A 17,885-nucleotide genomic window follows, 5' to 3' on the forward strand; every position below is an offset into this window, starting at 1 on the left:
CTCTTGAGACGCAATGTTTTGAAAGGATAAATAATTGTCATATTCTACGAAATGCTCGCTTTAAAAATAAAGTAACGTGATTACCACTGGCTAAGCGCGTCACTGCATACAACTTTTGAATGTTGTGTTCTTTTTATCAAAGCAATAAACACTCTCTCTTACCTAACTACTACGCGTCGCTTCGCTACCTACAAATCATTAGTACTTATTGTTATTCGTAGTGTAGAAATAATAAATTCATAGCGACGACAAACAAATGAACGTAAAACATTGTAAAAAAAATAGATTCCCTGACGTATTTTTCTTTACTAAGAAAATTTTCTCAATTGTTGAAAAGTTTAGATCACATTGATTTGAACGCAGAACGCAGGATTCTGAACTCTGAACCGTTGGTGACCGATCGAGAACCGGCCTAATTGTAAAGTTAGGCGTCCACAGTTTCGCATCGCACATTTCGAACGGATCGCATCATATTATTAAAGACGATGTCTGCGACTTTGTGGATTTAGGTTTTTAAAGCCCGTGGAAACTTTTCATTTTCCGGGAATAAAAGTAATATAGTTGTTCGAGATAAACCTATGACAAGCTAACAGACAGACACACACTTTAGCATAATTATAATATTAACATGGATTATAAAGAAATATTTCAAAAATATTCTCTCTTAAAAATGCACTAATCTGTGGACTGTGAATATAAATGACTGATTGAGCGAGAACACCCTGCATTGTTGATTTGCAACTATTTCGATTTCTAAATTAATGATAAGGTTTTATCGATTTGCGCGTAATTAAAATCAAGTGCCATTAAATATCGTGACCGCGCCTATAAATTAATTAATACCGTCTTAAAATGTTAAAACAGATCACGATCGTTATGTATCGTATATTATCATTATGCAGTGTAAAAGGATGCACTTTCCAATTCATTGCAATTTGTAATGTACCTAAGTACTTATCATTTGAGGGCCTGGCGAACCAAACGGTGTAATTGCATGAAATAAAATTTTACAAGAGAAGCAAAAATTGAATGAAAGCTGCTGAAACTTTAGTGTAATTCGTTTTGTTGAATTACGATTTTTGGACTCAGTTTTAACTGTCATCGCAGTTTTAGGCCGTTTTGATGTAGTTTTGTTTGGATTTCTCCATTTATTTTTCTCCATTTATTTTTCTTCATTTTCTCCAGTTCCTTGGCACTGATTAAGAGAATGTTCTTGGAAATCCCACCCCTAAAAGAGAAGAGTTAAATTAGGGATGAAAATTTGTATGAAATCCGTTATTTTCATTGAAAATGAAAATGAAAATGAAAATCTTTTTTATTCGTATAAACTTTTACAAGTGCTTACGAATAGTCGGATGCATCTACCACTGGTTCGGAATGCCTTTCCTGCCGAGTATTTAGATTTTCCTGCATTAAAATTGGTATTTAAGCTTTTGATTAAAAATGAAGAAATACTTAATTCGGGAAGTTTTATAGTAAGTATGATTCAAAAGTAACGAACAGTCAGATGAACAGACAAACATTATTTTTTATGTATAAGATTTATCGTATTAACTGTATCTGTGCAATTAAAATCAAGTGCCATTTGAATTCGTGACCGCGCCTTTAAATTAATTAATAAAATTACAAAATGCTACAACAATTGTTCACGATCGTGACACATTTATCATTGGGCATTGGAAAGGTTTCACTTTCCAGCTATTCGCTGATATAAATCCGTTGGGTGAAGGCGTCCGTTATTATCTGAACTAGCAAATGACCAAGACTTTTGCGTACAACCTGAAGGTTGGCTGGACGTTGCAATTTATTAACGCTCGCCAATTGTGGCAAATCACTGAAATGGACATTATTATACAATTACGCTGGAAGAGGTGTGCTATACAAAATGACAGTTATTTTTGTGCCAATTCGAAGCACCTCACTGAGCGTACTGGAAATTGAAATTGAAAGTTCATGTCTTCATGTTGACACTATGTTGACAGGTACTACTTACTCTACTCGCAGTTTAGCTGATTGGACAAACGAGACGAACCGCCAGTTCATCTATTAGAAACTAGATGAATCGCCCCGGCTTCGCTCCGGGTGCCGGGTGGGGCTTAGAAAATTGAGGGAGAGGTTGAATTAATTTTTTCTCTGCGTAAGAACCATCCTCGTACTTCAAGGAATATTATAAAAAAAGAATTAGCGAAATCGGTTAAGTGGTTCTCGAGATTTGCGATGAGCAACACATTAGTGATTCATTTTCATATTATAGAGAAGAAGAAGAGAAGGCGCTGAGGATATCGTCAACATTTCCTTAGCAAATTCCCTTATAAGTTTTCTTGGTTAAGCTCTTTCAGATCAACCCATTTGCAGATATGACGATAAGGATGGTTTCCGTGGACTCCACAGTCCACATGCCACATGTCGATAACCTCTTGAGCTAGATTGAGATACTTGCGTTTTTTCTCCGTCTTAGCTCTCACGAGGTTCTCGCCATACGGTATATTGATGTCCACCAAAAAAAGTAAACAAATTTTTATTATACATTTTATTTGTACCACAACAAGAAAGAAAATAACAATACAAGAACAGAAAACACAGACAAAGTAGGATACAAAAGGCGACCTTATCATTTATTAGCGATCTCAACCAGGCAACCTTGATTAGGAAAATAATATGAAGAGATATAGACTGCAGGTGGTGTCTGATAATTAAGTATCTATTGCTGTTTTGGATTAAGCTTGTGGTTCCTTGAATATCAATCAAAAATGTTCAGGAGGACGAAACATTCAATGTTATTTCTTCTTGTTGCAGAATGCCAGTTCGGCAAGCAGGCGAAAGAGCTCGGCTCGACGTGGTACGCAGACCTTGGCCCGCCGTTCGGTGTCATGTACTGCATCAAATGTGAGTGTATATCGGTAAGTGGACACGTAGATTTGTTATCATCGTAAATTGGTATATTAATGACGTACAATTTATAAAACTATCATCATAATCATCTTCATCATCATCATCAACAACCCCTCACTTCTGAGCACGACTTTCCGCTCAGAATAGGAAGGGTTTGGCTTTGGCCATAACCTATCACGCTTGCCAAGAGCAGATTGGCAGATTTCCACACTTTTGAGAACATTATGGAGAACTCTCACACATATAGGTACCTGCTTAGGCTTCCCCATGATCTTTTCCTTCACCGTTAATTTTCTACATTCGTAGATTCATGGATAACTTTAGTTACCTATAGCTAAAGCAGCACCTACCAACAGTAACAGAAGGTTAATCAAAATTGTTTTTTTAGGATTCCGTACCTCAAAAGGAAAAAGGAACCCTTTTAGGATGTCTGTCTGTTTGTCCGTCTGTCGTGTCTGTCACCTATAGGGTTACTTCCAGTTGATCTAGGAATCACGAAATTTGGCAGGTTGGTCTTATAGCACTAGTAAAAGAATAAATCCGAAAACTGCGAATTTGTGGTTACATCACCAAAAAAAATATTAAAAAGTACATGAACAAATAATTATTATTTTCAACTTTCAAAGTAAGATTACTATATCAAGATGAAAGGGGCTTTTAAACCTGTAGATTGTAAAACACATTATTATTTATTTTTACACATAATAGTTAGATTTATCGTGCAAAATGTCGAAAAAATACGACTGTTGTACGGAACCCTCGGTGCGCGAGTCTGACTCGCACTTGGTTGGTATTTTTTCAAAAAATCTTATAACAGTTATAGGATAGGATAACTCGTACACGCAAAATCCACTAAAACGATTCTAATAGCATGAAAAACAAGTGAATTTTACTTCCTTATACATAGTCATAAAGGAAATTGTTTCAGGTGCAAAAGAAGCGTCGGGTAGTGGCCAAGGTGCACTGCCGCAATATCAAGAACGAGTGTCCGGAACCCTCTTGCGATACCCCTACATTGCTGCCTGGACGATGCTGCAAAACTTGCCCGGGTGATATAGACTGTAAGTACGTTTTATAATGTAATTATTAGAAAAAGATACGATTAAATAGATGTTTGACATGATTTTTCTCCCTTTTTAGGGTTCCGTACTCTCCTCGTTGTCTGTTTGTCTGTCTGTCAAGAAACCTATAGGGTACTTCTAGTTGACCTAGAATCATGAAATTTGGCAGGTTTCATAGCACAAGCAAAGAAAAAATTCGGAGACCGTGAATTTGTGGTTATATCACAAAAAAATATTAAAATGTGTTTTGAACAAATAATATACTGAACCACATATAATACGCTGTCCGGTCGAGGTTACGAGTGCACGGTGGGCTAGGTGTCGCATTAAAAAGTGTTATTTCTTATAGGATGATACGGAACCCTTCGTGTGCGATTTCGATTCGCACTTGACTGGTTTTTCAGGATTTTGTACTGGTGTGCTATATTCATATGCCAAAGTTCTGTCGCCTGAAACTTTGAAATTTGAATAGTCAAATCTCAGGTCTAGAAAGTGTTCTTAGTAAACGTAGCTATTGGGGTCTATTAGGATTAATTCTGGTTAGCCAGTTTTTTAACAAAATTCTCTTGAAATAGGTACCTGTTATGGAGGTAAAATTATCCGTGATTGAGCTTCGACTTTTGGCTGTAGCATTCATTTAAATATAACTTTTAGATATAGCTTGCTCCAAGAACTGTGTTTATGATTTAAATCATCTAATTCACCGTCTTAAAATATTGTTATGTCATCATGTCAAAGTTATTAATAATTCAAATGTCCATTTCTGTGCATTATTTAAAAAATGTCATTAAATAAGTCATCAACACTATAATAGTTTTTATGTAGTAAAAAATTTAATAAATAATATATTTTGTGAAATATAAATAACTATCCCAGTCACAATTTACAAAAGTAATACAAACTACAAAGGAACGAACGTGTAATGCTTGGGAGTACTTACCGGAATTTCAATATATTATTATCGGATATAGTTACTAGGATGACAACGCATGTGTAACTATTTATCTGACAATAGCTAAAGAGCATCTTGATAGCGCTAAGCGATTGTACACGGAGGCTTACATAATTATAAAAGATCATTTTAAATTGAAATTCTAAAGCCGTACCGCCAACCGATTTACCGTTCCGGTACGTTGTCGCATACTTATAGAAATTAGAAATCGATAAGGGCCTATGAGTTTAATAAATCACACTATATAAATAAAGGAGGGTATGATGGGTTCCATTTTAAATTAGCACAAATTACCTAAATAATTTGTGCTAATTTAAAATTGTTGCTGTGAAATAAAATCTAATGAAAAATTCGTTATATTATAAGTACAAATAGTATGAGCTTTGCCTGCATCTTTGTCTGCGTGGATTGAGGATTTCCGTAAGAAGAATTCCGTAAGAATCGAAACGAATCGAAAAAAAAAATCGAAGAAACGAAAAATATTCGATGCTCATTTCCAGTATGCATGCAAATTGCAAGCTGTCTCTATTCAAACGTCAAGATTGGCAAAGTTAGAGCCGTAAATAATGGAATAGTCCAGGAAAAGAAGCTAAAAAAATGGTAACTTTTTTTTTGACTTTTTTATGTACCTATTTTATGTAGGTTTACGTACCTAACTACCTAGTTTCAGCTAAGCTACATAAATGTCAAACGAACAAATTGAGTCTAAAGTGGAACTTTAGCCACGCAATTCTAGAACCCCGTTAGCCGGATTTCACTTCTGCTTTGGGTAACAGCGTGCCTTGTTCGTTACATGAACTCACAATCTGTACGCCGTGTTTGGTGTAAAGTCTACGATAAACTTTTAATCAGAAAATGGTGTGAACTTTTTGTTTAACATTGAAGAAATACGTAGCGTACTTACATATTTGGGTTTAAAAGCCTTTGTCAAAATTCCGTGCTTTTAAGCTCTAAATCGTCATTTATCAAAAACAGCTAACCTATAAGGACTATAGTTTTCTGCACGAGGTGAGCTCAGCCAAGGGCTAACTTGTAGTGGCATAAAAAAGGTTTGTTTTGTGTTGTGTTTTTACTCTTGCCACACTAACACCACTAACACCCGCCCGCCCACACCTTAATCTTTATCTTAATTCGATCCATGTATCTATTAACTTTTAATCGCTAGTTTTTCTTAGTTTTATTGTCGGGTATTTACTTTAAAAGTTTAATAAATCTATGTCCGTACAATGTTTTCAGCATTCAAATTTAAAGTTAAAAGTATCTATCCTTATGAAGAAGACACAGCTGAAATGGTATCCTATTAGACAGCAATTAAAGTCTTCAGTTCGCTAAGCCAAACGAATTTATTTAATTCAAAGTTGCCGCTCGCAATGTCTCAGCCTAATATTATATTCATCAATCGGGACAATCGCCCGTCACGATGTCGATTCAATTTTTAAACTGGTGATGTCACTTTTACTTTAAGCTGTAAGTATTGACTGATGTCATGTTTTTCCCAACATGACATGGGTCGCGTGGTCGCTCCTAATTCAAATGATTCGATCCGGATCTTTAGTCTAGAATCTAGAGCTCCGTTAGGTTTCACTTCTGCTTTGGACAATAGCGTTATTTGGTCGGTAGACGAACTCATAATTTTCATGTTTTGGTTTTAAATAAGATCCTGCATGGCTTCAAAATCTGCATGGGAGGATTTCAAAAGCGTTATGTGGACTGTCGTAAGTAGAATTCGTGTCGGCGAAGACCTCTGCTAATTCATACGCATTTTTAGTATTAAATACATACGTCCGATAAATGTGAAAAAATAAGTCAAGCTTTAGGTATTTAATGTACTAAAAAGAATTGAAACATACTCATGAAAACAAAATATGTTGGGAGAAAGACGTCTATATCCTGCCACAAGCTAATACATAATAGGTTTTTACATTTATGGAATGACAAAATACGAACAAAAACTATACCTAAAACGCTTTAAAAATGCAATGCAAGCTCGTGGCCTAGATTTTTATTTTCTTCATGCTACAAAAATATAGGTACCATTTTTTTGTGAAAATCTTATCACTATATAGGTAAAAGTAAAATACTCGAATACATTAAAAAGGGTATTTTCTCAATTTACATAAAAATAGGTATCACATTATAAGCTCTAGCAAGAATTTTCTGGCACTGATATTATCATCTTTCTCTAGTATGAAAACAGCTCTCTAAAATTTTCTCCTGTTTATGCCACGTATAATGTATTATGGTATTCATCTTATGAGGTCAGGTAACAACCAGAAATTAATTTGAAACTTATTAATATTGTCGAGTAAGTAGGTAATGATTTATAGGTTTCGTCTTCGTCCGCCGCTCATACCAGTGCCCAGCGGCAACAGGTTGGTGAGTCACGAGCCATCTGTCGCGAAAACTATCAACACATTTGGAAATTGTCCGAACGACATACAATTTTATGGATTTTTTCGATGATAACGATTAATATGCCGTTTTCGGATGACCCGTCGCGCTTTTGTAACATGATACCGCAAAAGATTTAGTCACCAGCTATCCTAACACCCATAAAAATACAATATTAATAGACATTATGACTCTTAGAGACTAGATATTTGAATAAATTATCAAATTACATCTAGAATATGTTATATGGCAACATGCGTAAGTATTTTAATTAGGTATCATAAAAAGCGACTCGTTACGTTTAAATGTCCCTTGATAGGCATCGTTTATTATTTCATTACGCGTTTTTGTTGAATCGGCAAATTTCCGACTTAAAAGGTAATTGCAAATGTGAGAAAGCATGCGTACATATGAAGTGACAGGAACTGGCGATGACAAATGACGGTGGACAGGCGCGGCGGTCCCACGGCTGATTCTCATCATTACCTACACATGGACGCTCGTCGCTTACATTCGATCTGGATAATCATTCCGGCCGCCGCTAATTCTACACTATTACACGTTCTAATAATGAGAAAATATATGCGCCATTAATTTTAAAGCGAGATTCCTCCCGTTGACTGTGAGTACAATGAATCACTCCGACGAACGCTCGGGGCCGCCGAAAGTTGCGGTCAGCAGCGCGGTGGCGGCGTCGTCAGCGCGTCTGCCGCCCGCGTCCAGCGCGAGGGATATATCGAGAGCATTACAATGGCATTACTCAGATGCACCGGGCTGGTGCAGAAATGGCACGCGTTGGTGTCCCCCTGCGCCCGCGCCCAAGCGCTGCAGCAAATATAGCTGCTGGTGGTAGTTATTCCGGGCGCGGCCGTCGACCCGCCGCCGCGACGCCGTCTGTGTGCCTTTTTAGCGAACACTGCTTATAACGCACGCATTTTTTGCGAGCGAATATCGAAGATGTCAACGTACTCGATTCTTTATCGTTATCCCTCGAGACTCTTAGGATCGAAAAATTATCAACCGTTCTGGATGTGTAAATACCGCTCGTCGTTCACTGTCTCGCTAATTGATCGCCCGAGAGCGCGTCCTAAATTCGTTTCGCTTGCTAAGCGAGAACATTATTAATTAATTTTAAATTGATTAACGTTATTAACATCAAATTACTGTGACAAAACAATTGTGTTTCATCATGCGAGCGATTGTGTTTATCCTTTAACCTTTGCGCATAAACAGAATACCCATTTGCATTTTAAACGCCGATTAATTAATAACATGTTACGTGCTAAGCCATTTTCGCTGCACAGTTGTGTCGTGATTTAGGAATTGATTTCATGGACGATGCTCTGGAACAGCCGTAAAGACTATCCGATGCCCATTACTATAAAACGCATCAAGGATTCACTTTGCCTTTGTGAGTCCAGTTGGTCGGTTACCGTCTCTGCGTGCTTGATTTATCGTAGTTTTAATAAATCCTTTTCGCCATAAAATGAAGACTGTAAAACGTATTGTTTTTAAAAGTCTATGACTTTTATTGATGTGTTCCTTTAAAAAGACAAGACCATACTATAAGAATATATCGACAGATCACAGATAGATTGAATATAGGGACGTTAGCTGTTGACAACATAAGAAAAGCTATATTTTAAACGGAGAGATAGAACAACTAGCTTACGCCTGCGATTTCGTCCGCGTGGACTACACAAATTTCAAACTCCTATTTAACCTCCTTAGGGATTGAATTTGCAATAATCCTTTTTAGAGAATGTCTACGTCATAATACCCATCTGCCAAATTTCAGCCCAATTCGGGTAGTAGTTTTAGCTGTACGTTGATAGCTCAGTCATTCAGTCAGTCACCTGTTCCTTTTGTATACTTATTTAGTTTTAAAAATTGTTAGGGAAATTGTTGGTACAGGTATAGGCACGTATGCGTGTAGGTGCGCTCACAGTGCGTTTATGGTTCATCGGGCATCCTATCGCCGACCACTGAGAAGCCGATCATGAGTGTATCTAATTCAGTGTGCAACATGTGCCTCCGAGGAATTTGTTTTGTGCACGCCGATGCCGCGTATAATCCACGTTTTATTTTCGTAAGGTTTGGGTGTCCCTGGGATACCTATATTACATGCTGTAATTTTGTTTGCGCTCTTTTCGCAGTTCCGGCGAAAATAAGCTTTGATGTTGGAATTTGGTGTATTGATTGAGATGATTTTTTTTAATTTGAATGATCGGCAGACGTGTGGGGCGAATCGGATGTGCCGTTCAAGCGTTAATAGCGTTAAAAGCGCAAATAAAACATCCATCATCATCATCATCATCATCAACATATTGCCGGTCCACTACTAAGCAAGTATCTCCTCTCTGAATAAGAAGGGTTTTGACCGTTAGAAATTATTATGAAGAACTCTTAGGGTGAGATCTATAGAGTGCACTCTGCCTTAGCTTAGACTAACGACAGAGTTAAAACAAGACAGAGCTTCTCTCACATAAATCTGTCTCATTTTAACTCAATCTTAAGTCTGAGCAAAGTCAAAGTGCGCTCTATAGATCTCAGCCTTATTCACGCAAGTTTACTCGCGATGTTTTCCTTCATCATTCAACCAAGTGATATCTATTAAATTGCTTATTAAAAGTTAAAACGCACACAACTCCGAAAAGTAAGAATGGCGTGCTTGCCCGGGACCGAACCCCCGACCTCCCGAATAGGAAGCCAACATCTTAACCACTAGGCTATCACCGATGAATAAAATATCCGGGAGTTAAAATTTTGATATTGGTTAAAACTACATCCGACAAACCTAAATGGTAAGATAGGGGTTTGAAATTTATGTAGTCCACGCGGACGAAGTCACGGACATCATCTAGTATCGCATAAAACGAAAATAACAGGAGTGAAAAGGGATCGTCTCGTTAAATTCCGATAAAGAGCGTCATTTAAAAAGTGCGAATTTTTGCTTTTATATTATGAGCGCCGAGCGGGGTGTCGCCCTCAAGAAATGAAAAGGATAAAATAATTGCGACGATCGCAGCACTTGTTATTATTTTAATGTTGACTAATAAGGTGGCATTAGCCGATTGCGGTTAGTGTGCACTGTGCACTGTGCAGGCAGGAGGCAGGCAGAGTGAAGTGAGGGAACTCTCGGCTTGATTCTGAATATGTCAAATATAAGGCTATGGATGACGTGAATCAAACAAAAATAGGCTAGGTATTTATAGGATACCTAGCGATGTAGGTAATATTTGACTCCTGCCAGCGACATCGAAGCCTCGATTTTTTAAGTTCCTTAAGAGGATGCAGTTCGGTACTCTCTTCATACAAACGTATGAGGGTGATTACTACATTATTTGATACTAGCTGATGCCCGCGAATTCGTTCGCGTGGATTTAGGTTTCTTAAGAATCCCGTGGGAACTCTTTGATTTTCCGGGTTAAAAGGGGTTTTCCGGTATACACATGCAAAAAATCACGTCAATCCGTTGCACCGTTGCGACGTGATTGAAGGACAAACCAACAAACAAACACACTTTCGCATTTATAATAAGGGTACTTTCACGCTCAAAACTTAGTATTACATCGGTTTATCTTGCCATTATCTACGTTTATTGATATATAAAACATTGAAAAAATATTGATTTTAAAGTTACGAGCCTCGAAATATTCCTATTTTAACACTTAATTTATGAAAACTTTGGGCGTAAATAAATAAGATTAGGAGTTTGAAAATTCTAAAACGATTTAACTTAAGACATAGTATATTTATTTATAAGTTGAAATATCTTTACTTTGCAATCATACATTTAGTTTTTTTTTTCTCCAAAACACTTTTCCTCAACACTTTTCGCGCGCTTGATTTCGGTGAAAATCGTCGTGCCTCTCATCTATCTCATACAATGTAAGGTGAAAAGCAAACAGTCAAATTTCAGACGAGAGTACTGCGTCACCTTAACTGTCGTGAATTACTGTGGGAGAGGTTCTTTGTAGTGCGCTTCATACAAACGTAGTTCGGCACTCATTTGAATACGAACCGATCAAACTCAATGAAATTTTGCAGATACGTTCTAGGACAGATTCCGTTAAAATATTTACATACAAATCTTTATACCTGTACAACTTTAAAACTAGTTTGTTGTACGGAAATTTGGCAAACCACAGACATAGATATTAGTTTCTAGAACGTGTTAACAAAATTACATAGAGTTTGATGGAGCTAAACAACGTTTGTATAGAACGACTGACGAGTCCTTGGTAAAGGTTAAATTGCATGCCAAAAGACAACCCGCAAGACTCGCAGAAGTCAAAAGAACATCTAGGGGTGCTTGCAACGAATTTTTCAATACGGGAAATGAGCTCTGACCTGAGAACCAATAAAACTGGATGCTCAAGACCGGGTAAAATGGTGGAAAAATGACAAAAATGCAAACCTTATCTAGATATTGAAATACATATGTAGAAGTATATATAGGTAATTCGAAGAGGAAGAAAATGAGTGTTGCAGATTTGACGAGTTATATACGTTGTAAATCGCTGTAATGATTATAATAATATATACCTAATGAATGAAAATCTACAACATTATAAGACACCTTGTAAAAAAACTATGTAAGTGCTGCCCGCTTTACACCCGTTTTACTTTTCTAACGGAAAATCCCGTTATTATATCCCGTTCTAATAAATATTGTAATAATCTATTTTTCTTTACTGTTCTTATTTCCTTATTTTCTCTTCATGTGTTGACTTAGCGATCATTGTACTGATAGTCAGATATCAGTCCACGCTCTCATTGCGAATAGCTTCGACCAACATCTAAAGAAATTGTCGCTTGTATGTTGGATCAAGGGCAGGATATAGAAGGCAGGTAATTCTTGAGACCGCATGAATTGTCAGAAAGTTCCTCACCCTGGAGCCCTGACCACCCACAGCTTAGGTCCTACCCCTCTGCTAGTGGAACCCATTCAACCGTATTTTAGAAATGTTTCTGTAATTTTATATTTTGTAAACATTAAAAAACTGTGTTGATAATGAGTGTTGGAAAATAAATGTGGGAGGAAGTCGGTTAAAAAAAATAATAATAGTTAAGCTATCGTCGTTTGAGTTCTAGACGTGTCAAAATTAGCAACTTTACAGAAAGGCGAAAAAACTTATTGTTTCCAGAGATTTTGTTTGTTATATTAAGGATGCCATATGGTTGTTCCTTATTTCTGACTGGCCGAAATGGCGCGTCTGTCGATTCTCTAGCGATTGGTTTCGAAAATAATGTTACCTTACGTGGTGTTAGAACTTAAACGACGATATCTTGATTTTCGATAAGTACTGTGGGTAGGATTTTACTGTGGGCAGACTTCACACACCTTTGAGAACATTATGGAGAACTCTCAGGCATGTAGGTTTCCTCACGATGTTTTCCTTCACCGTTAAAGCAAGTGATATTTTAATTACTTAAAAACGCACATAACTCCGAAAAGTTAGAGGTGCGTGCCCGGGATCGACCCCCGACCTCCGATTGGAAGGCGGACGTCCTAACCACTAGGCTACCACAGCTTCAATCTTTTCAGTATCTCTATTGCCGCTATAAAAACAAATAGGTAGTGAAAATTTCAAAATGGCCGGTATGAAAATTAAAAAATTAAAAAACTTATTTCTTGTTAAAACCATTCCTATGTGAGTCCGGCTCAAACTTAACCGATTTTTAGTGTGAAGTATGATCACTACGTGACTAGCCGGTCGGGCCTCCGTAGCGCGCGTCTCGGCGGCTACCGCCTTGGCGCCAACACCACTCTGATTTACCTCAAACATTAATCTTTAGATCAAAGCGGGTCATGTTTTATATTAAATGGCATTTGAATATATCGTTGCCTGTTTAATCTATTGTACAATAAATACGCGATGGAATGCTAGTACGCAATTGTGAACCTTATTGTCAGGCATTGCTCGCTACCCGCACATAACAGTTTCGATCAACGCCCTTTGATTTATAGGATATCCGCTGACTTGCAATGGTGTCAAATTGATTGCAGGAATAATTTTTAAACACAAAAATGTTTCTACCACTGTCCGTTAAAGACTTTAAAACCATCCAACAACTACAGAGTTGTTTTAAGCGGTAGTAGCACACCGCGCCGGGTATCCGCTAGTACATTACATTATACAATATCAAAAATAAATTATTTCTTAGTGATTATGAAATAGGGGGTCTTCCAAAATACGTAAAATCCACGTCCTTTGTTCAATGCATTTAGTACTCTTTACGAAACGTTTGTTACAAGTTAACTGACTCTTGGGACTCAGTCTTGGCAATGTCCGCTAATCTCTAAAAATTGCTCAGTTACTGGAAGAGTAGGAATTAGTATTATATTTTTTTTTGATTAAAATGCCAAAGTGAAAGATTTCTTATATTTTACTAGATGAAATCTCGTGGAAACTCTTTGATTTTCCGGAATAAAAGTAATCTATTTTCTCCTCGGTGTCTAAGCCCGTCTCCAGGATGCAAAACAATTGCGCTGCAGCATAATCTTCATCGTTGCCAATAAACTTTATCATCAATCAAAAAAGTTAAAAGATTTTCACGAAAGATTTGAAAGTTTGTCTGGTGGGAGGCTTTAACCGTACCTACCACCCTACCGGCAAAGTGGGCAGCCGTGCTGCCAAGTGATTTAGCGTTCCGGTGCGATGCCGCATAGAAACCGACCAGAGGTATGGGCTTAATGAAACTGCCATACCCGTTCCAGGTTAGCCCGCTACCATTTTAGGCTGTATCATCACTTATCACCAGGTGATATTGCAGTCAAGGAATAGGTAACTTGTATAGGAATAAATTAAAAACTGTGATTAAGTAGTAAACAGCCACTTTATTAAGTGAAACATTCTGAGACATACAACACGGGAGTAGGACGCGTTAGTTTGATTGCAGCAATTTGCGACGTGTTTGTTGAAACAAGACATACCTATAGTCCGCGACGGGTTGAGATGGCAATTGGGGTATGAGGCGGGGAGGCGTCCCGCACTCTCGCACGTAAGCCGCGCTCGCCCGCACCGAGTTAGCGCGTGGGCTGTGCGGGTGTACGGGGCGTTCCCTTCCCGATTGTCATCTCGACCTGTCGCATTCTGTACTTGCGTAAATAGAGAACATACGTCGCGCAAACAAAGGCGACCGACGTCGCGACGCCGGCCCCGGCGCCACTGGCCCGTGTGTTTCTTTTACATTGATCGCATCGAAAAGGGCTAACGACCTTCAAATTTAGTATGTTAGTACGATTAAATTAATACATATTAGTAGGTATGCTATTACGATTCATTACCTAAATTAAAAAAAAACGGTGATAGCCTAGCGGTTAAGACATCTATTCCTGGGGTCGGTGTTCGATCTCGGGCACGCACCTCTAACTTTTAGGACCTATTTGCGTTATTCGTAGTGTGCTTCAAACAAACGTAGTTTGGCTCTCATTTGTGTACCAATCTCAGACATATCTAATATCTACTAGATACGTCTGAGATTTTCCAGATTTCCGTTAGAATTTCAGTCTCAAAGTTAATTTTAAAACTAGTTATTTTACGGAAAACTGACAAACCAGTGACATAGCTAAAATAAGTAAGTAATAATATTTAGATCGCCAACTGCGCAATATCAGAGTTCTTTTTACCTGACTCCAACAGGGGAAATATTTAAATGGTTACGAGGACGGGACTATGAATAAAGGCTCAAGGCATATGGGCGCAGAATCCGAGCACATAGACGCGTCTGTTCTAAACATGTTTCAAAGTAATCTGTACTTTTACTTCGTCATGTAAAGTACATTATGCATTTGAGTAGAATAAAGTTCCTGTGACTGCACGTTTAAATTTTCCTTGAAACAAATAATCAAGATTTTATTTCTTTCACTTCGTTTTGTCTAGAACTGAAAAATCCAGTGAAATCATTCTTAATTAACATTGTTTAGTGCGCTTGTAGTTAGGTCTCGTAAACACGACCTAGAGACCCTATTTAGCTTCATTTGGAGGTTGTTCAAATATGGTCAAACGTCTGTTAGTTTATTTCCTCAGCTGGTATTATGACGTCTACAGAATGAGGTCTCATTTATCAAGAAAAGAGCCGGTGAACAAAATGGTGTAATTGCACGAAATAAAATTTTATACTTAGCAAAAAACTAAACAAAAGCGTCTGCAAGTACTAAAATTATACCGTTTTGATCGAAATCATTTGGACTTGAAAAACTTTGGACTCAATTTTAGAACAGTTTTAGGCCGCCTTGTTTAAAATGAGTTCAGATTTGTATTCAGTGGGCCAAAAAAGTCCGGATTAAAGAAAAAAATATTTTATTCAAAAGTGTAACGCAGCTGTTCTGTTCGCCAGCTCCTTAACTGATTACAGCATCCCATGAACATTTTCAGCAACAGAGAAACTGATAATGCGTTGTATGTTGATTTCACAATTTGCAAGGGCGCTCGTTGCAAAAATGACCTGGCATAACACCTTTTATTTAATTTGTGAAATCATAACATTATTATTTGAAATCAATAGGTGCTGTGCAGAAACATTTCAATGAGCCAATATTTAACTTCAAGACCAGTATGAATAATGCATTACGAATGCATAAACACGATTAAGATTTTAATAATAAAATTGCTAAATTATTGATACAAAGCAATGTGGTTGTCGTTGCGAGTGAGATTGTCGCCGCCAGTTGGCGCCAGCGCGCGGACTAAATATCAGCGAACATGCTAACGCGATTAGCCTTATTTTTAACTACCTACCGACGCAAAAAGGAGACTTACAAGTTCCATGATTTTTTTTTTTTTTTTTTTAAATAGATATAGCGAGCAAGCGAGCAGGCGGGTCACCTGATGTTAAGTGATTACCGCCGCCCATGAACATTTGCAGCACCAGAGGAGCCGCCGATGCGTTGCCGGCCTTTTAGGAATTTGTTGGTCCGCCCCTTGAATAACCCCATGTAAATATAAAATATAGAAAATATATATATGAAAATATATGAAAATATAGTCCTTATGCGTGCTATCTATAGTAGAAATGGCAATCGGGGAGGGAACGCTCCGCAGAGCCGCACAGCCCTTTTTTTTCCGTGGGGAAATCCTTATGGATGCCACCGCACCCGGGGAGGTACGGAGGTTATGTCGGACTCTTACCGACTAAAACCCCACGATGTTCCACGCATCGCCTGGTGGCTGGGCTACGGGGCCAAACACGTTCGCGAAACCCAGCCAGCGGCGCCTGCTAAGGACCCACCTCAGGGGACCAATAAAATCCCTACACACCGTCTGAGGCGCACCAGGAACACGAAGGTGCGCCTCCCGACTCGAGGACTGGTTTCTTTCCGGACGATAGACTAGCCGCACAGCCCCTATGCTAACCCGGTGCGGCCGAGCGCGGTTGACGTGCGGAGCGTCCCTTCGCCTCATACCCCGATTGCCATCTCAACCCCCAAGGGAATCAAAACCTATATGGTAGGTTAATCTAGAATCATAAAATTTGGCAGGTAACAATGTCTTATAGCATAAGTAAAAGGAAAAATCCGAAACCATGCATTTGTGGTTACGTCACAAAAAACCGGCCAAGTGCGAGTCAGGCTCGCGCAATGAGGGTTCCGTACTACAGTCGTATTTTTTGTTTTTCGACATTTTGCAGGATAATTCAAAAACTGTGATACATTAAAAAAAATCTGTTTCAGAATGCGTTGAAGACCTTTCATATGATACCCCTCTTGATATAGTTATCACGCACAACAGACGGAAACGTTTAAGTGCGGAAACTAGCCCAGAGCGAAGAAGAAGATAGTTATCTTACTTAGAAAATTGAAAATACTAATTATTAGTTCATGACCACAATTTAATTCTTTTGTGTGATGTAACCACAAATTCACGGTTTTCAGATTTTTCCCCAAATGTCAGCTATAAGATCTACCTACCTGCCAAATTTCATGATTCTAGGTCAACGGGAAGTACCCTGTAGGTTTCTTGACAGACAGACGGACAGACAGACAGACAGACAGACAGACAGACAACAAAGTGATCCTATAAGGGTTCCGTTTTTCGTTTTGAGGTACGGAATCCTAAAAATCGAGTCCGACTCGCACTTGACCGGTGTTTTATGTTCTAATTCACAATTTATCATCACACCGGTCGCGGTGCCGGTGTGGTAGCTTATTTTCCCAAAATATGTTCGTACATCCTTCTTAAATAATTCCTCTTCCTGTTGGAGAAAACCGTATAAAAATCTCCACAGTAGTTTCTGAGATTAGTCCGAACAAACGCGAACTTACCGCTTCGGGGGACTTTAATATAAAATATGTAGTGATGATATGTAAGCTTGCTCGGGCCTGGGAGTGGTTTTATCTAAATGCAACTGATACTTGCATTACGCACGCTCGCATTTCCATTTATCACCTTTTGCTCTATTTAGATATCAGAAGAGTATATTAATGAATTATTGATTGATTAATTTAAGTGCATAAAGTATTGTGGTAAAGTGAAAATGTTATCGATGAATACGAAACGATGGCAAACGAAAGTTTTTCTGGAATCAGTTGAGCTACTCGAACTTTAAGCATACTAAATAAGCTGTTAAATCATATTGAATTT

The 17,885-nt window shown here is 38.1% G+C and overlaps 2 protein-coding genes across 3 annotated transcripts in view; one reads left to right on the plus strand and one right to left on the minus strand.

The window, feature by feature from the left end:
• Positions 1 to 10,492, minus strand: part of LOC117989156 (NADH dehydrogenase [ubiquinone] 1 alpha subcomplex subunit 6-like) — a 131,124-nt gene extending 120,632 nt beyond the window's left edge. The window contains exon 1 of the mRNA XM_034976469.2: positions 10,478 to 10,492. The gene's annotated coding sequence lies outside the window, so the exon portion shown is untranslated. The remainder of the gene's footprint in view (positions 1 to 10,477) is intronic.
• Positions 1 to 17,885, plus strand: part of sog (short gastrulation) — a 133,155-nt gene that overhangs the window by 67,580 nt on the left and 47,690 nt on the right. For both annotated transcript variants that reach the window (XM_069503381.1, XM_034976332.2), the window contains exons 2-3: positions 2,797 to 2,900; positions 3,821 to 3,953. In XM_069503381.1, the coding sequence (XP_069359482.1) occupies positions 2,797 to 2,900; positions 3,821 to 3,953 (237 nt within the window). The remainder of the gene's footprint in view (positions 1 to 2,796; positions 2,901 to 3,820; positions 3,954 to 17,885) is intronic.

This window comes from Maniola hyperantus, chromosome 15 (genome assembly GCF_902806685.2).
Source record: "Maniola hyperantus chromosome 15, iAphHyp1.2, whole genome shotgun sequence".
Taxonomy (NCBI): domain Eukaryota; kingdom Metazoa; phylum Arthropoda; class Insecta; order Lepidoptera; family Nymphalidae; genus Maniola; species Maniola hyperantus.